The sequence below is a fragment of the Topomyia yanbarensis genome, chromosome 3 (assembly GCF_030247195.1).
Source record: "Topomyia yanbarensis strain Yona2022 chromosome 3, ASM3024719v1, whole genome shotgun sequence".
NCBI classification, from domain to species: Eukaryota; Metazoa; Arthropoda; class Insecta; order Diptera; family Culicidae; genus Topomyia; species Topomyia yanbarensis.
This window is the reverse complement of record NC_080672.1, coordinates 260,354,763-260,375,760: the sequence shown is the minus strand read 5'-3', so window position 1 is coordinate 260,375,760 and position 20,998 is coordinate 260,354,763. Positions and strand designations below refer to the sequence as shown.

Sequence of the window (20,998 nt, the reverse complement as noted above, 5' to 3'; positions counted from 1 at the left end):
TACAATATTTTTTTATATCTTGCAATATTTACTCAACAAATAGTTTATTTTTAGTAAAAATTATATATAACTTTCAAACGAGTGAAGCTAGAGGTTCAATATACTAAGATAAATTATTCTCCTTCAAAATATCTGAAAGTATTTTTAAAGTAATCTTAATAAAAAATCAAAACTGCAAAAGTTATACAAAGAAACCCATTTTTTAAGAAACACCCTAAATTTTTTGGTAAATTTCTTGTAAAATGAAAAGTACACGACATAGAGTTTCAGTGTCTTCGACAAAGTTTTTAAAAAATTAATTTTCTTCAATTTTCTGGAAGACAGCGAAACTCTATCTCGAACCATTAAAAAGTTAATTTTCTGATATAAAAAATTTAGAACCACCCTACCCACTATTTAAAATAATAGAAACGTATTGTAAAGTGCAGTATTTTATCATAAAAACGAAACTACATTTTTTATATTGTTCACCGTGAAAGTAATTTAAATATATTACAAAGAGTCAATTCCTGAAAAACCAAATTTTTCATTTTCTTCCAACCTATCCTTCAGATGTTTTTCAGAGTTTTTGAAGACGAACATTTTCTTCTAATACATAAAAACTCTAGCTTTTATTGTTCAGAAGATATAAGCACTTAATATTTCAAAAATAGATTTTTTTAAATCAATTTTATGAAATTTAAAAAAATATTGTATTCGCCATTTTTACTCAATTATAACTCTAATCATGACCTTATTTATAGTTCAAAAAGAATTATCTTTTATTTGCCCCAAATAAGTGATATTGTTATTCCAAACAACCCCATTTTTGGCGAAAAAGTTCTCATAACTTTTCAACGGAAATAGTTAGATAAATGGTGCCATGAAACAAATTATTCGCCTTGAAACTATATTAAAGTTGTCTGAAGACTAATTCAGTTTCAAATGAATATAGCAAAAGTTATTTGAATAAAACTGTATTTCTAAGAAACCCCCTAGTCGGAGCTTTAAATTTGTTGTAAAATAAAAAGTATGACAGATAGAGCTTACATGTCTTCAGCAAACTTTTCCAAAATTTGTCGTTCTAAAACTTCGCTGAAGGTATTTTGACTCTAGCTAGAATGATTAAAAAGTTAATTTTTTTGATCTTGGTAAAATTAGCACCACAAAAAAGGGGCTCATAAACTACGAAAACTTCTCCAAATACTTAATAAGGGACCATCCATAAATGACGTAGCATTTTTGAGCCATTTTTAACACCCCCCTCCCCCATCGTAGCATTTCGTCACAAATCTCTAAATAACCCCCCCCCCCCCTGGTAATTACGTAGCTTGACGGTAACTCTCACCCCCCCCTTCCTTGTCACCGCAAAAAAGCTAAGTAGCATGACATGACCCCCTACCCCCTGTCGTCACACATCATCAAAAAGTACAAAACTCCCCCCTCCCCCATATAATGCTACGTCATTTATGGATGGTCCCTAAGGTTAAGTTGTTTAGTTTTAGTAAAATCTCAAAATTGTGAACTGGACATGTAGTACGCATACCGGAGGAAAGACTAGACAAGGTTATATTCAGCAGAGAACCAGTAAGAGGTCTTCGACTATGGACAGACACCGCACTCGCTGGCTGTGTGCAGTTGAGGAAGATTTGTGAGCGCCGGGTGTACAGAGAGATTGGCTACAGATTGCGCTATATCGAGTAACCTGGAAGTCTACAATACATTCTGACACGATTCGTTCACAACCATGAGGATAATGATGTCTTGTATTGACTGCTCAAATGGAAATAAAACATACAATCTTTCCGATGGGATTCGACTAGAACTAAGATTAAAATGGGAAAACTGTTCAAACTTAACTTTTCCCACATAAAATAAATATTTTGACCAAACAAATAATTCTACAGAATTATTTTCTTCTTCTGTTATCCCGGAGTTTTCAGAGGTTTGTTTTTTTAATTCTCAGTTTTCCACGAATTGATTTCGACCGATTAACGAGAACTTCCTAATATGAGAATGATATTTGTTTATTCAACTTCTTAGAGCCTAGCCTACCGTTGACTCTTTTTTTTCCTGAAGCTGAATGCTAGAATGTTGGGCCCATTTTCTCCCTATTCTAATTGTCACCGTATTTGATCAATTAGTTAGACTTGTGTTCAATAACTCTATTCAGTGCATTGCGTAGAATTGTGCTCAACACAAAACCATTTTTCACAATTATTTTATTATCACACGACTAATCAACAAAATAGTTTGAAATTCTTTCTAACGAAGGCAAAATAAGCAACTCACTCTATGTAAATGTTGCCACCCAGCTCATTCCCAGCAAATACACGTTCAGCCTACGACCTACCCGCCACTACTGGCATCTCATTAAAAGAAAAGTGAAAAACCATAGCGCCACTTAGTCAGAACGAAAAGCCTTATATACTTACTGTTGGTCTCACGTTAGGCGCGTAACGACCGGACGAAGTACGAAGTGTGTAAAGCTATTAATTTAGCCAGTGTATCCATATACTAACAACTACAACACGCCGATAGTACCACCTTTCCTGTGTGTCACCATCACAGCCAACATACCGGCAGATAAGTTTTCTTACCAGTTCGCAGGTGTGCTTTTACAGCCCTTTCTCGCTCGACCATCACAATGGAAAGCTCTTACTACGCGACTGGTAGTGCTGATGGACTGACCACATAACGAAAGGTTGCACGATGGTCATTCGGACGTCGGCTGTCGACAAGTTTAGTCCATTTTTCCGCTGATCCCCACAAGCGGATGTTCTAAGTTTTTTAAGTGAATCAATCATTAGTTCTTCAATTATTCAATTAGTGAAACACTGATTTAATCCGTTCCTCACATGGCCGAGAGTGTTGGAATTTCTTAATTGTAAAACAATTGTTGATGGATAGACTACAATTCCTAAACAACTGCCATACTTCAGTATCGACTTTTCCTTTCATTTGCATTATTCATTGGTGGACTTCACCTCAATTTAGGTCGGATAAAATTGCAGTTAGTGGCTTCAAAGTTCCAATGTTCGTGACTTTTCTCTAACGTAAATCCCGATTTCAGTTTCTACGCGATTGATGGTCAATGTGTTTTCGTTTTTCTTCCATTTGTTCGAAAACGTTGTACAACGCAATTCATTAACTATATGGATGTTTATTGTATAATTATTTAATTACCTTTCATATGGCGATCTCAAATCGGTTGATATTCGTATGGTTAGTAATTATAGATATTTTTGCAATGCTCTCTGCCATGATGTTAGTGTGTTTCTAACGGTAAAGTGCGATGATGTGAAGAGAAATAAAGTACTCAAAATTAATAATTCAGCCATTTCAAATGGAATGAGCATGATTCTGCGGTAAACAGTGCTATCGATTTTGAAAGGAATTCTCATAAGTTCAAAGTTTCATCTACACTTCAAATAAGCACGGTGTCTCAGGAAAATGCCAACATTATCGACACGTCAGCAGGAGGATCTTTTGGAAGAGAGCCCAGAGTTTGCGATTGTATCGGCAGATCATTTCAGAAAAATTGAAAAACCAAATGCCATTGTCCGGCCGCTCCGACACAATAGGGAAGTAATTGAAGGACAGCACATCATTAGTCTGCACCCGGACTACAAATTGATACACGACTTAGAAGCACAGATCCTCCGGAAAAACGTTTCCAACAAGAGTGATAGCAACAATAACATTAACACCATCGCCACCCCTAACACTGCCGTGATTGCAGCAAAAAAGACGGATCGCGGCAAGCACAATGAATTCACCAAAGAGCTGGACGCAAAACTAAGGAGATTGCAAAATGATTCCTCCAAGCGATCATCGAAAAATGTAGGTCCATTTGATATCAAGTTCATTCAGTTTTGGTATTGGGTTTGTAGTTCCACGTCTTCGAATAAACATTATTTAGTTGATAATGAGCAACAGTCAAATTAACTACCAGGAAACTCCAGCATTTAATTACTGGTGGAGACACCCTGTACATTATGTGAAACAAACATAACTTTCTCTAACGAATTAAACGTGGCAAATAGCGATGTCAATGTTATATAAATGAAAAAAAAATTGTTTGAGATAAAATCGTTGCGGCTGTATGATTACAGTCTGTGAAGTTATGTGATTTAACCCATTCATGCCCATGTTGTTTGTGGACAACAACGTTTTTAAACAGCTATAACTTTTGTTGGAGTCAAGATTTTCTCACAAAAACAAGTAAGGCTAATAAATGTGACTATTAGCTTTCTTTTGAGTATTAACAGTTACAAGGATCAGCTCTAGAACTGAAATTATTGCAATAAGTCTGATTGAACTCCGATGGAGCAGTGCTGCCAGGGACCGTTTACGTTGACGACGGAAAATTAATTTTTCATATAACTTCGTTATGTTGCAATATTAGTGAATACTGATAAAACTTATCAATTTAGACTATTTTTGGCTACGTTTTCCACGCATTTGGATTATTGTAAATATTCTAGGAGAATTGTAGTGAGCATTGGAAGGCGAAAATTGAGCAGCTTCTAGCACTGCAAGGAAAGCACCTACCTTTATGAAAAAAGGTTTTTTGAGTATCTTGACCCCACCGTTTTCAAGGAAAAATAGTTTTGTAAGCCTACATGCACTAGAAAAAAGTTGGGCATGAAAGGGTTAACTAGAGTAAGGTGGGGTAAAAGTGCGCGTGGGGCAAAAGTGCGCATAGGACTTTTAGAAGCACACAAGCGCTAGAACCTGGCAACTCTGTATGGATTTAGTGTATCATTAAGTCAACTAATCGCACATATAAGCATGAAAGGTTTGAATATAGTGGCTTGAAATTAAGGGGGAAGGACCATTTTTCGCTGATTTGATGTTATTTTTTGAATTTTTGGAATCATAAATTAGCTGTTGGAATAAATCAGTATCTATAAAACTACAGTACCCTAAAAATCTTCAACATATGGTTCGTTGCGAGATATATTTGATTTGATGAAAAAAATTCAGTAATTTTCGTAACAATTGAATAAGTTAAAAAACTGACAGTGGGGTAAAAGTGCGCATAGCATATCCGCCCCAAATCAAAATACGCGAGTGAAGCTTTTTATATAAAAATTGAACTAATTCTTTCATGATTTAAAGAAGGGACCAGCATCTTCAATAACTGCGAGCTCGCCGTTCAAATTACGACTTATATGAGCGTTTTAGGAACAAAAGCATCAGCATAACTGGTTCCAAGGAAAAATATAGAGTGCCGAAAGCTCAGAGTAATTAAAAACGTGTTTAATCCACCTAACAGTGTGATGAGACATTTCTTATAACTCTTATCACTCTCTTCGGATATTATATCGTTTAAGAACATTTAGAACTTGATGCTTCGCGATGTTTTTGATAACACATAAAACCAAATCAATGGGAAAGCGAAAAAATGCCCCATAAAATAGACATACCAACGAATTATTGTTAATGCTATGTTAATAAAATATCTATATTGTGGTTGGAAAACTGGATTTTCCTAAAAGCGAATTTTTTTTTGAATCGATTTGAAGTTTATATTTTACTCAAATTTCCAACGCGACTGAGAACTAAGAAATCAACGCTTTTTCTTGAAAAGGGTGATACTAACAGTAATACCATTCAAAAAAAATCAACAGTGAATATTTCCAGACTTGGTTTTATTTCATATTTAAGAACTATTGTGTTTTTTGACATCCTAGATTGCATGATTCAGTGATCGAAACCCAAAACTTCATAAAGTATTTGAAATTATCAAATTAAAATTTGTTTTTGCTATTGAAATTTACAAAATGATAGTATCGCCCCTTTGGCGATTGTTTACTTTTTCGGTCCCACCTATCAGCATTGAAGTATCGTTCTTACGTTTTTTTACAATAACTACCGTTCTACACCACCGATTTCGTCCGGGTTTTTTTCAATAGCGATCATTGTTACTATTTACAGCTGGTATCAGCTTGATAATCCTAAAAAAATACGAAAATGACAGTTTCGCTTCTAAACTGCTAGCAAAAAAAGTATCGCCCTGTTTGTTTGCATGGAGCGTGGAGGGCGAAACTTTAAATAAACAAACAAAAATACACTTTCGCCCGTTGTATTTTTTGCTGTAGTTTAAGAAAGCAATATCGTAGAATCAAATTTTTTAGGTTAATTTGTTGCATTTCAAAGCCCTCATTCGCATGTAAGAAAAAAGCCCTATGTTTACATTTGTAAGTATCGCCTTTTTCACAAAAAAGCGTTGAAATGAAATCGCAGCTCCTGATATCACGCTATCTCTGAAGTACATGCGTGCATAGTTTCAAATTTTACTTCGACATCGACTTTTTCTAAAGGTGACTTCCCAGTAGTATTGTTGATTTGAATTATTATCGCTAATCCCAATGCCAATGAACAAATAAAAACCTCATGAAAACGAACCGTTTGGGAAAATCATCATCATTACTGGAATTTTCATTTTCACGAAACTTTTCGATAACCTTCCGTCACTTGCGTTAATGCACTGGGTGCACAGTAGGGTAACAGGAAAAAATGACCCCTATCGGCCCACCTCTGCGTCGATTCCTAGTCCCACCAGGAGTACTTGCACCAAATTTGAAGCAAATCGGACAAGTCTAACTACCGGACCAACGGTCCTGAAATTTGTATGGGAATTTTCAACAATTTACATGGAGAAAACTCACCAGCATGCATTTTCGCCGCTAGGTGGCACTGTATGCATCGTATTATCACTGTAAGTGAAAATAAGAAGGATAATTGAATTGTCTACAACTTAGTCCAAGACTGCAAGTAAATCCGACTTTGTTAAAAGAAGTTATTAAACTTTTAACGAAGTGATGTCTGAGTCAGTTTTGCATGGGGCCTAATAGTGCATGGTTGTGTATCAGTACTCGATTCACACGAACTAAACATTTTTGTGAAATAATCGTTAGGTTTAGCTCAATGGTATTTTCAGAAGAATTATAGTAAATAATACGAGTCATGCTGTGATTAGAAAATTTTAGTTCCACCTGTTACCGCATAGAGGGCGCCAACACTAACTTTTCAACGGAGAAAGATATAAATTTGGTGTCTTCTACAAAGTTATAGAACAGGCATTTTTCAGTATTTCTTCTGAACATCTTGATACTCTATCTCTCTTCTATGAAAAGTTAGTAGTGGCGCCCTCTATGCGGTCACAGGTGGAACTAAAATTTTCTAACCAAAACATAACTCGTATTATTTACTATAATTCTTGTAAACATACTATTCGGCTAAATCTAACCATTATTTCACAAAAATATATAGTTCGCGGGACTCGAGTACTGATACACAACCATGCTCTGCTAGGCCCCATGCAAAACTGACTCAGACATCACTTCGTTAAAAGTTTAATAACTTCTTTTAACATAGCCGGATTTACTAGCAGTCTTCGACAAAGTTGTAGATAATTAAAATATCTTTCTTATTTTCACTTACAGTGATAATACGATGTATACAGTGCCACCTAGCGGCGAAAATACGAGCTAGTGAGTCTTCTCTATGTAAATTGTTGAAAAATCCAATATAAACTTCAGGCATGTTGGTCCGGTAGTTAGACTTGTCCGATTTGCTTCAAATTTGGTACAAGTACTCCTGGTGGGACTAGGAATCGACTCAGGGGTGAGTTTTCAAAAATTCATCATTTTTCTGGGCAGTCTAGTGCACAGTGCTCTAAAAATCTAGCGAAATCGTCTTAGGGCACCAGCGGGTCTGTAAAGAATACTAAAAATTAATTTCTATTCCATAATTTTCGGTTCAGCAATTCGAGAGATCGTGCTCACCGCAAGCCATGAAAAATAGACTACGTTGTGAAGCGATGGTCACTATTTATTAAAAAATCACGGTTAAATAAAAAATAAAACTATTAAAAAATTTCAAATAGTTTATAATTTTCACAAACTTATTAGGAAAAATTGTTTAATAAGCTTTCGTAATATTGTGTAGGAAAAAAGCTGAAAATTTGAAAATAAATCTGAGGATTATGATTGATTACAGAACTCTGGAATTTTCTATTGGAATGTTTTCAGGCAGGAATTTGATATTGATGCTATTAGACAACTGTGAAATCAAGACCAATAGATCAGTTACATATCAGGACCCCATTCCGACACTTTATCAAAAGTCCTCATGATGTTTACAACAACAGGTTATCAATCTACGGATCAGATAATGTTATTGTAATATTGAATTAAATCAGTTTGCATCAATAAATTTTCAACTCCAATCCAATTTTTTTTGGTGTGGTGGGGGGGGGGGCTGTATGGCTTTAAACCCCAAAACCTTCTCTTGGCTACGCCGTTGCTTGGAGTTATTTATTTCACTTTTCATTTTCCGAAAGGTTTCAGATCGATCCGATGGTCATAAGTTAGAAAAATTGCAGTCAGAAGGTTTGCACAAATGAACATTTTTGCACTGATAACTTATCAAGTTCCTTCCAGACAACTTGGAAGTGTTCGGTGATTATTTCTAGCGGTTGTAGATAGAAAAATGAAATGCAAAATTCGATTTATCGAAATAATGTTTGGCTTATTTCAATGGATTATTACTATATTGAACAATAAATAGGCGACGAAGAGTAATCCTCAAACAACAAGCCATAACTTTTAAAGTATTCAAAATAGATATTTTAAGTCTTCAGTAAAGTTATTCGCAAAAGTAAGAGCTACAAATTTGCTGAAGGCATCATTTCGTTATAATCACTTCCAAGAAAATTTGTGAAAATATCTCACTCATAGGGGGATTAATCAGCAAAAGCACAATACCAAAAGAAAGAGCATATTACCTCCATTAAATTCTCCGAAGATACTATTGACCTAAAATAAGCCGTTTTGGCGTTAATAATAGATTACATGTTTTTAGTCATATTTCTGGCAATGGGAAATGATAAAAATCTTTCGTCCGCATTTAATGTTAAATATCCCTTTTAATAATAGTCCGATTTCAACAATCTATAGCTTGTTCGAAAGGTATTCGTTGAAGCTGTCTAAAAACATATAAATTGTTCATCTATATTGTCAATTCCGGCAGATAATTTAAAAAAACTGCAAAAAACGCCATTTTTACGCATTCAAACATTCATATCTTAAAAACTAAACATCAGAATCAAAAACAAATTAATAGCGTTCATACTGTTTTTTAGTTCTTTCATTTAAAATTGGTTTGGATAAGATCGGTTCAGCCATTGCTGAGAAACACGAATGAGAATTTGTCCGTTACATACACACACACACACAGACACACACACACACACACACAGACATTGTCCCAAATCGTCGAGCTGAGTCGATTGGTATATAAGACTCGGCCCTCCGGGCCTCGGAAAAAATCTTGAAAGTTTGAGCGAATTCTATACATTTCTTTTATAAGAAATGTAAAAAGATCCAAAAAACTATGAATATGTAAATAAAGATGTATTTCCAATATAAATAGCATATTCGCAAGAATTTGTGTAGTGATCTACTATGACAAATAATGATGTTACCAGGGGTGACAGTTTGATCATGAACCACATTGTCTAAAAGATGAAACATCCAAGTTTTTTCAACATAATGGAAAACTGAACAACATCAACCGAGGCAGAGGAAGGGGTACTTTTTAGTTATGAAGGAAGAGTAAGAGGGGATGGATATCCTAAAATTGATAAGTTTAATTTATGGGCGGAAATAAATCGGCTATTTAAGCTGTGCGCACTTTTGCCCCGTGCTATGCGCACTCTTGCCCCGACCATGGGGCAAAAGTGCGCATTTGAGTATTCATAAGAAAATAAATATTTCTCGGATTATAAGCAAAACAAAGAGATATCTAGTATTACGTTTTGAAGATGTGTGATGAGCGTAATAATTTGTAATCATGCCGATTTTCTAGTGCTTTTCTACCAATAGTTATTTTACGAAAACTGTTAGGTGCGCACTTTTGCCCCACCTTACTCTACGTTCGTTTTTTTCTGGTTAGAAAAAAACTGACTAGTACACAATTGCATACCTCCGTATAGCTTTAACGAGAGATTGCAAAATAAAAAAAAAACACCATTCGAGATATTTATTCATGACAAGTATAGATTTTTTTTTCTATTTTTTAGGGTACGGATATTACGCTTGTGACGATATTAACGCAAGCTGGGTTTCCGCATGCCAAGCGTTCGATTTGCTTCTTTTATTTGAGCAAATATTTCTTCAAGTATATACAGCAGAATCAAATGTTGATCAAGTTTGATCAGTTTCCAGAGTAATTCTGCGACATCAAAGAATGTTCAAACATGCACGCTCTCATGCCTAACGTACGTACGTCCGTATGTCTAACGTATTTAGGCCTAATGGAGTACAGCCGTGTGATCCATAAATTAAACTAGTCAATTTTTGGATACCCTCTCCTCTTACATAGTTTTAAAATAAAAAAAAACAGCTTCCTCTGCTGATATTGTTCAGCTTTCAATATTGGCAAAACAAAAATTAAATTTGTTATTTTTCTCATCAAACTGCTTTCAGTGCAGCGCAACTAGTTCGACGTGGATTACCGAAGAGGGATGTGCAGGGGAAAATTAAACTAGCGTACAATCGATTAATAGTGCGCTGAAAGTAGAAAAAAAATTTACGTGCATCAGAAGCATTGTAGGAAGCTTTGTACATAGTGTGATGATCACTGATCTACAATATGATTTTTCAATAGACTTTTGCTCCACGATCATGAAAATCACAGTCAAAACTGTATATTCCGTCGATTCCTAGAATATGATCACACCAATTCTCACAATCTTTGTCTCAAATGAAAGGTATTTTATGCCCATAGACTGCTGAATTTTGTACGAAACGGACTTATGACTCTGGGTATACGGACTGAATTATTTGGTAATTTATTAACTTTTTACATAAGCTGGAGCCAAATAAATTCATATTAAATAACAGCTATGAGTAACGTTGAGTAGAAATTCGTATTTTCACTGGAATATACTGGTAAGCCAAAAAAAAAATCAAGTGATTTGATTTACTACATACTACTACATACTAGAATTGTACAAATTGAGTAACGAAAAAGTGCCACGTAATACCAATACTATCTTTAGTTTAGTTATGCTCTACTGTAGCCCTCAAAAAAACGTCGAAGAGCTGTAATTTCCATATGCGTCATGCATGGTCAGAGCTGCTATCTATTCATGCCATCGAACTATTATTAGTTGTATGGAATGTGTTCACTTTTCATTTCATTGCGGCATCAGGTGAAAGCAAGAGCTGTCGTACTTTACTCACTACCCTGAGGTACTGATGATAAAGCTTGATTTGGCTTTAATATTTATAGAGGAAACGTCCCTGAACTAACATGGCCTAGTTTTACAGTTTGTTGGTATTTATCAGAGCATTGCCCCGGCAGGGTATTTAATATTAATCATACTCTTCCACTTCCGAAAAAACTCAGTTGACAGATTTGTGGTTAATATTTTCTACTCTCCCTAAGCTTTCTGAATAAGCTAATTTTCCTCTCAGATTTCAGTTTTTTCCTTTTCTCATAACATTGGTAGCAGTGAAACACTCTGTTGTTAACTTATACATATATTTTTCCAGCTGGTAAAATTTACGTGAAACAATATTTTTTTAGATAGTAAGCAGTCGATGATAAATTTTCCAAGGTGCCCCATGGCACAGTGTTTTTTTTTGCCAAAAATGTGCGAAAAATTATTTATGCGAAAACGATGATCCTGGGATGTTTTATGATGATTCAAGACCTTTATTTTGATGATATAGGTATAGTGATTAATCCCCCTTGAAGTGAGATACTTGCTACATTTTTTTTTTTCAAAGTATGAAAAACAAGAGGAATTCTTTATAAATGTTAGAGAACTTGGTTTATAGTACACGCGAAGTTATTGACCGTTGTTTGTGAATAACCACTTAAAAGCTTTTATTCAACATAATTTCTTAAATATCGTAGATAAAGCATCAGTATTCAGTATGTTCCGAAAAGTTGTTTGTCTTATCAAAATACATGTCTTTCCAGAAGAGATCATCGGTCAATCTCTTGCGACTTAGAAGTTATTGGGTAATTTTTTGACAAAATTAGCAAAAGTTTTAAAAGCAATAACTTTTGAATGGGCAAAAACAGGCAGCCAGCTCTAATTGCAATTAGAAATGCTATATCAACACTTTAAAGTTCAATAGAGTCCACTTGTCTTTCGTTGTCTCCAGTAGAGTTTTAGATGATTTGAAAAAAACTATTGATTTTCGAAAAATGTTTAATATCTTCGAAAATAGCCGAGATTAGAAAAATCATGCGTTAATCAAAATTGTGTATTTTGACAATTAAAATAACTTCGTAAAATATATGAAACCCGTAGGGACGATAATTGAAAAGATATTCACAAAAACATAATTTTGGGGATCATCTAAATATAACGAACTATAACTTCTTAAGCATTCAAAGAAAAGACTTCATGTATTCAGCAAAATTATTCGTGAAAGCAATCTCCAAAACTTTTCCAAAGACGTTAGATCATTTCCTTTATCAAAAAAAATCAGTTGGAAAATCTCACTTATAGGAGGATTAATCACGAAAATCATAGCAGCAAACGACAAACCTTGTTGTTTTTGATGAGTAGGCATTGATGTAAACTCAGCCGTTTCCCCGTTAACAACCAATAACCATTTGAAACACTATTTTTTAAATTGCCAAGTTGTTTTGAAAATACACGAGATAAGCCATTATTGTAATATAGAATATAGATTCATCCTTTTGATAATTTAAAGCTTTTTACTGAACATAACGAACTTGTCAGAATGATATTTCAAAAGTTATTTTAATGAATTGGCTTTAAAGGGGTCATCCACAAACAACTAGCAATAAAGTTGGCAAAAGCTTGTTCTACAACTTTGCCGAAGACATAATTTTAATATATGCATTTGCAAGAAAGTTGGTAAATATATCTCACTTTTAGGGAGAGTAATCATTAAACAAAATAACACAATGTTAAAGGGCTTATAGTGTCGACAAATTCCTCCGAAGACGTCATTGACCTAAATTAATCGATTTAGGCCTAATTAATAGATCGCACGATTTTGGCAAAAAAACACTCTGCATGGGTAGGAACTATGAAACACGACGTCGTCTATAGTGAAATATTCTACTTGTAAATTGTGTTCTTTAAACATTACGAACAAACATCGTAGCGATTCTAAGTACGATTCTAAGTATATTTAGGCGAAAATCGATTGTTTACGAAAGAAATCACTATATCATCGCATAACATCTGACCACCATATAAGCAAATAAGCTGCAATCCTGAAAGAAGAGATAACACGGTGCTACAAAATAAAAAAATTAATGATCTTTTAAAGTGGTCTGTTTTTTCTTTTTTTATTTCAATTATAGAGGTTTTAACCTTAAGGTCATTCGCCTCTTCGGGTTAGAAAAATCTCTTAGGAAAAATTTCTAACCCTATGTGCGGAGTCGGGACTCGAACCCAGGTGCGCTGCGTACATGGCAATCGATTTACCAATACGCTACGCCCACTCCTAAAGTGGTCTGTTAAAAGTTGTAGATCTCGTCAAATACAACACAAAACCACGTTTGATCAATTTAATATACCCTCAAAATCTTGATTTATAGCAAAAAGGCATTTTCAGGATAATTAAGGATTTTAGCAAGAAAAATTAGATTTTAAATTCTTTAAGTGTTTTGGAAAGAAGAAGAAATTACCTTTCCAACGGTATACTATGTTATGTACATTTGTTAAAAGTACTATGCGATTTTGGAACAACAATATGAAAGTACCCTTTATTTTGCGATGTTTTCATTAAAAATGTGAAAATTGCGCTACATTTTTATTAGGAAGCGTCTTTGTTTATATATAAATTTAAGAAAAACGTTTAATTTCGCATCCAACGACCTATTTATTTTCAAAATAGGTTGGAAAATGGCAGAGTTATTATTTTTTTCCAAATTAGAAACTTGCTCGCATGAACTTTTAAGGGTCTCATATAAAAGTTTCGAATTTCAAAATTTGGAAAGATCATTTCTTCTTCTTTCCAGAACACTCAAAAAATTTAAAATCAGTTGGAAAGTGACCGCGTAGAAAAAAATTTTAATGCCGAAAGTCCCGAAAAATATTTTTTTTGCCATAAGTCAAGATTTGGAGGGTATACAACATTTTTCATACATATTCTTGTGTTGCATTTGGCGAGATCTACAACCTATACTTGGTAACTTGTAAAATGCAAAATCACTGTAGCACTGTGATATCATTCTCTCTATAAGCATTCGTCAGACGTTCGTTTCGTCTTTATGGTAGCACATCAAAGAGAATAAAAGTACTTTTTAAATAAGGACAGTTAACTAAGAAAAAAATATTTCAATTATAATTGTTGTTCAGATCAAGGAATATTCCTCATATCCATATACATAGACAAATACAGTGCATTGCGCTAAATTCAGTTGCATGTCTTTCTAGAAATTTTCGCTTTGTAAATAGGCGTTTCACCCTAAGCACTTTAACCAATTCGTGCAGTTAATTGCAGTTTAAATAATCGTTCCTTATATACACCCTTGACTCTGCCTGCTCGATCCAACATAAATACATACAAGCTAAGAATTTAGAAGTCAACTGACCCAATACCAAAACTGATTCGATAGCTTCGGAACTTTATGTACTTCACATGCAATTACAATACAAATACAAATGTTTACATACTATGCGCCCTTCCGCATTCCATCGTCAAACCCCACAGGCTAGTTCCCAAGATGTTGACGTGAAAAGAAAGCCGCTGTTTATCACAACCGTACCCAAAGGCGTATTTCTACAGCCAAGCAAAGAACTGCCGATAATCTCCCCATCTGCGGCTGCTCTACGACGCGTTTACGCCTATGAAAGCCGTCCAAGGATTCTGACCGCAAACAGTCTTAACAGTAATAACAACAACAACGATATAAATCATCCCAACCAAAACCATCAGTATTTGAACAAGCATGCTAGTCATCACAATAAGCTCCCTATCGCTCAAGCCGAATCAGAGCCCGATGTCGCCAAGGCGATCGCATATACATCAAATGGGGCCCCGAGGCACAATCGCATCACGAGGTTAGTATGGGATTCGAAATGCTTCCATTTTGATCAATAATGGCAATAATTTTTTTTGTTGAGATGGCATTGAGTAAAGAGCCTACTTTGGCCCTAGGGAAACTACCTGAAGTTTAGGGTCCCTATCAACCCGTGCTGAAGAAATTGAAAAAAAATGGAACGGGGCTACACAAAGTAAAACCCAAGGTTTGCATGGAAATCTAGGGATGTTCAATAGATAAGATTTTAATGAAAATGGTCAAATTTTGCTCATAAAATCATATACAAAATGCTTATTACATCGAAAAAGGAATCTACACAATTTCGTATGTCATTTTGCCCGTAATTGATAAAAAAACGAATTGGAGCTTCGCAATTTAACATTAAAGTGTGTATGATTTTATTTTAAATGAGCTCCTCTAGTAAACTTTACACATTTGCCAGCCCATTAAATTTTTGTAACTACTTGCGAATCAAAACAAAACCAAAAATTACCTGAAGTTTGGAAATCCAACTGAACCGTTGTAAAGGAAGTTTTGAAAAATATTGGTACTGAGCTTCACAGTTTGAAACCAAAGTTTGTATGAAATTTTTGGAAAAAAATCACATATTGTTAAAAAAATTTGTTTGAAACTCCCAAGGGAACTTTTTCAGAATTTAATACAAGCTTTGGATTTAAACTGAGAAGCTCCATCCCAATTCTTTTCTAAAATTTCTTCACGACGGTTTAATTGGAGCCCCCAATTTCTGGTAATTTTTGGTTTTGTTTTGAAGCGCAAGTTGTTAAAGGCATTTGATGAGTAAGAAAAAAGATATAACTTTTTTTTTCAAAAACTTGGTTTTCAGCTTTCCTTTTGTTTAAATGAGCTTTCAGTTTCTACAGGATCAGTTTTTTGGAGCATTAAGGGGGGCGTCTCATGTAGAGGGCAAAAATAATCGAATTCTTTTTTTCCGCTTAATTGTTAGTATTGAACTTCTAGAAAGGTGGCCACGCTGAACACATGCAGATTTCAATCTATCGGCAACAATTTTTCGAAGAACTAAAAATACAGTGTAAACAATACACTCTAACTACTTCTACACAAATTTTCAATAGAACATACCCAATGGATTGTGGTTCATCTACTAACTACAAGTCTAAGCTTTTCAAAACTTTTTGATTTTCCCGTATCAGACAATTTTATCAAGAGTTATCGTGTTCGTCTCTTCTTAAAATGCTCGAATATGTGGCTCTGCGAGACTGAATTTTTTTTTTCGTAAACGATGAATGTATAAAGCGATGCTGATTCGTAGTATACGGAAATAAAACGGAAATAAAACCGCTCAAAAATTCAACAAATTTGTTGGCTGAATTTGTAATGAATCGGTTTTCCGTGTATGAAAACACTATAATATCAATCTCGTAAGCAGGATGAATCACTAAATCAATAATAAATAAGACTCTTAGTAAAAATAAATGAAATTAATTTTGAATTTTGTAGTAAAACATAACTTTTATACGACATGGCCATTTTGCCCCTCAAGATTGCTCAAATTGCCGCACAAGGTAAAATATCAAGCCTAAAGTTAATAGTTATACACACCGATTATTTTCGAAGATTTTGAAATTTCTTGCGCACGTTTGACAGCTCCACGTGGAGAAAATTTTGCGTTCGAACAAAAGGGCGATTTTTTTTTGTTTTACTAGGGGGAAGTGGCCCAATTCGGAACGCTGACCAATTCGAACCACCAGGTGTCACAAAATTTTGCGGTTCTCAGTGTTCGTGTGCCGGACCTTTTGCCGTATATACTATCTGATACGCGATTGCGAAAAACCCTTTGAGAGGAAAGTGTGCGCAGTCGGTCGAGCTTTAAGGAAAACATAAGTTTTCGCAAATCGTTTGACAGATTTCGACGTTATAGCTCATAACCTATTCTAAGTAATTTGGTCCGCAGCTCTTTCTTTTTATTGCATATTTACTACAAAGTTTTATATATCAAAGAAAATTTCTCATTTCACAATTTGAAATTTAGTGAAAATCAAATAACTTAGCCCAAAATAGGATTTTATTTTTATTGCCAAAAATCAATAAGAAATGGGTGGTCCGCATTGGAATAGAGTTGGGGTAATTCGGACTTTTCATGTACTTTTGCGCGGAACCGTTTGTACACAATACCGTAAAAGATCGGAAAATGTCGTCTTAGAAAAAAATGTGCGTAATTGATTAAGCTTTCAGCAAAAATATTTATTCGTGATTCGGTTGACACGTTCCAATTCTATAGCTCATAAACCCTTACTAGGTCCTAATTGACCCAGTTCTCCCTATAGATATATTAGATTTCAACCTTAGGATGCTCACTTCCCCCTACCTATTTATTCGCAACCTGTTTATATGGTAATCAAATGCGGAGAATAATCGTTGTTATTAAACACATTTTGATTTCTACTACACTAGATCACTTGAGTAAAGACTAAACACTGTTTAGTAAACAGCGTTCTAGATTTTAGTTTCTATCGTTTTAATTTCAATAGTACCTATCTTCATTGTAGGAAAACTGCATTTAGACGCTGATCTTGAGAATTCATTGTCAAATACCTTCAATGTTCTACTTGCATGTGAAGCGTGCTAAATCGAAGTGAAACTTATGCTAATTTCGAAAAAAAATCAAATCTCAGTATGTTACCTGCGTCCTCATTTCATCGAAGGCTACGATTTAATCAGAGCCGCATGCATTTGCCCAACGCACAGTGGTTCCATTCCTTAAGGATGGCGGTCATAAATATATGGAATGCAAATTTCCATACAAAACTACATTTTTTAGTAAATGTTGGATAGCTGAATCGGTATTTCGTATTGAAGAATCGATTATATTATCCATCTAAAAGTGCGATATAGCATTTATTAGTAAATAATCATTCACAATAAATTTCATTTTTCGAGTGACCATTTTTTCACTAAATTTCAAATAGTACATGCTTTGATGTGCTTGTAACAAATTTTCATGGTTTTTCATTGAAAATTCTCGGAACTTCAGCTTTTATGCCGGAATGCAATGTTTTTTTCGCGAATAAAAAATGTACGTATCGTGAAAATAGAAATTCTTGTATAATTAAAAATACCCTCATTAGTGTACCAGTTATTTTAAAAAGGTGCGTTCATGATTTCCATTCATTCGTGTTCACATTCGAATTAAGGATGTCGTATTAATCGCAACGGGCTTTTTCAAAAAATACATATTCGTGAACATCGTTCTGGTATAATATGAGGTAAACCGTTTGCTTCGTACATCGAATATTCTGTACCGACATATGTTTTAAAAAGAAGCGTACAATCTATCTTCTATCTTCTCTGCGAGATATCGTAAGGGTTGGCCCACTTTTAAACTTTGTCCTGTAGCTTTTATACATATTCGAATGATCTCAATGTTAACATTTATTATTTGAAAGCTTGTACAGTCACAAGAACAGGTAATAAGTACCAATTGCTGCGTTTCATAAAACAAAAGCTTTTACCAAAAAGAATAAAACTAGAATGTAGTCAAGGTTGGACCACTAGTGAAAATCGATGAAATAGGGTTACTGTGCCCTAATTCATCTTAGCACCTCTGTTCATCCTACCCATTTGAACACATTAGTTAGAGCAGTATCTGCTCTCTCTATTCAACGCATTGGCTCAAATGGTAGGACGAATAAGGGTGCGTTGTACTCGACTTTTCGCTTCGCTCAAACGGGAGTATTTTACATTTTCCAGGCGAGATTTTTTATTGTACTGCTTATTAGGAACGAAGCAAAGATGTTGATACCGACTTAAGCGCATTCCAATCACTGAAAGCCGAGTTATCCGCGAAAGAGTGTGACATCCCGACTAATTAATAAGGGCTCCTCTACCCTATGTCTTTTTATCTATTTCTACAAAGTTTATTTTCGGTGGACAATCTCGCTTAGCAAGTACTTTCTTGGCTAATTGGCTCGCATTCGAGATTGGAGTTTTTGGGGCGTCTTGAAAGCGTCGCTCTTTTATTTTTTTTCAATTGATTGTATTTATTGATAAAACGTTACTTTTATTGTGGGAATGAATTATTGTAATGCTTTTCGGTGGGTAAAACTGAATGATGACTGTTATTTTACTTGTTTGGTAAAAAACGAGGTGGCCCAACCCTAACTACACGAGTGTCTCAATCTGACGACAAGCATTTTTTAATCAATTTTCAATAAAATATCGGATTTTGACTGACTTGACACATACAAGCATAAAACATGACATAGTTTTACGTTTTTTGACGCGCAATTTTTCAAATCATGCAGTTTTACACCACATATGGCGTTTGTTCTGAATGGTGATAAGTTTAGTTTTATATCAACGCGAATGGGAAGTACATTTTCCATATAAAATGAAACGGGACTCAGTTACATTTAGTCATTTCGTGCATTATAACTTGTTAAATTAGGTCATGTTTAAAACTACATCAACCTTAAAGTTCATTTTTTTATGCATTCGGAATTAGACCAAATTAAATATGCTAAACTTTCATATAAAACACGTGAGCTTGTTTTCAATGCAATGTCCTTGTGATGAAACATTGATGTCGAAAATGCTGCCGTTTTAGAACGTACTGAAATCAATAATACAGTATACAGTACACTGATGTATTTCATTGCTCCCATAAATAATTCAATCCCAATTTAAAGGTTGAAATACACACCTTCGTCTATCTTCCTTTCCCTAGATAGTGGTGGGGCCTGGTGGCCCATATTAGAATTCCCACATACCGCCCCATCGACGTTGTTCCGGTGTCATGGTTTGCAACATATGCAGTTCAAAAAAATAGAATAATTACCCGTGGAAACCTGTGCATATATTTAAAGTCGACCTTCCTAGCTGATTAAGAACGGAAGAAAACGTTAGTTAAGGAACAAACAGATTGCTCCATCACTGTTGCATGGCAGTGTCAGATCCCATTCGGAAAGAAAACAGCAACGAAAGGACAGCTCATTGTTGAGAACAAAAATCAGCATGTGTACACAGTACCGATTTTTTTGACCGGCCTCTGACATTGAACTGGAGGAACTATATCTATTTGGGTCTTTAAGGTGGTAGAATGTAATTCGGAGCACGTCATTCGCACTTTTTGTTACCGATATTTTTATGGTATCAATCGTGCATTTATGTCGCTTGGACACGGCATGCATTGCTAAAAACAGGAATAAGACGAGGAAACAAAAACATACTATGAACTTAGTTTGTTAGCACAGTAAATTATTCATTTAAGTCAATAAATGGATAAAGGGCATAATTTCAAAATATCAAATGAAAATTATAAGCAACATTATAATCATAAAATATTATTATAATCATAAAATAATATTTAAATCATTTCATCGAAGGCTACAATTCAGAGCTGAATGCATTGACCCAACGCACAATGATTCCAGTCCTTAAGGAAGGCGGTCGTAAATATATACATTTCTTTAGTAAATGTTGGGTAGCTGAATCCGCATTTTGTATTGAATAATAGATTCTATTTACCTAAAAATCTGATACAGCCTATCTTATTAAACTAATCCTTTACCTTAATCTAAGTGTATTATCTACTATACCACAGATGAGTGATTGTCGTTATTCAGATATACACTCTTCCCAGCTAGGCACACCACTCTGTATGAAGTTTATTACCTGTTTGGGATTTGCAGTCCAAATATCAAAAGGCTCCAATGTTCCTTCACCGAGGAATCTTATTCTTCATTGTATCAAATTCACAAAGTACATGCTCTGATATTTCACTTTCAGATCCACAGACGCGGCCTGTATCGTTTGCAGGATTGCTGATTTTCTTACGATGATGTTTACTCGGACAGTGTCCGGTAGCAGTTCAGTCATGATGCATAGCTCTTTTTTGCTTTGTCTAAACAACTCCAGGCTTTTTTCGTTGGGAGAGATAAATTTCTTTAAAATTCAGCATCGCATGTAGCCAATTTTCATTTGC

General features: G+C 34.8%; 1 protein-coding gene across 9 annotated transcripts in view; it reads left to right on the top strand.

Moving 5' to 3' along the window:
• Positions 1 to 2,711: 2,711 nt before the first annotated feature.
• Positions 2,712 to 20,998, top strand: part of LOC131692589 (radial spoke head protein 3 homolog B) — a 45,231-nt gene continuing 26,944 nt past the window's right edge. The window contains exons 1-3 of one of the 9 annotated variants that reach the window (XM_058979737.1): positions 2,712 to 2,773; positions 3,252 to 3,822; positions 14,706 to 15,055. In XM_058979737.1, coding sequence (XP_058835720.1) covers positions 3,433 to 3,822; positions 14,706 to 15,055 — 740 coding nt within the window. In that variant the 5' untranslated portion in view covers positions 2,712 to 2,773; positions 3,252 to 3,432. Of the gene's footprint in view, positions 3,036 to 3,209; positions 3,823 to 14,705; positions 15,056 to 20,998 lie in introns of all 9 variants that reach the window. The other 8 variants (XM_058979733.1, XM_058979734.1, XM_058979736.1 and 5 more) reach the window with 8 other exon arrangements.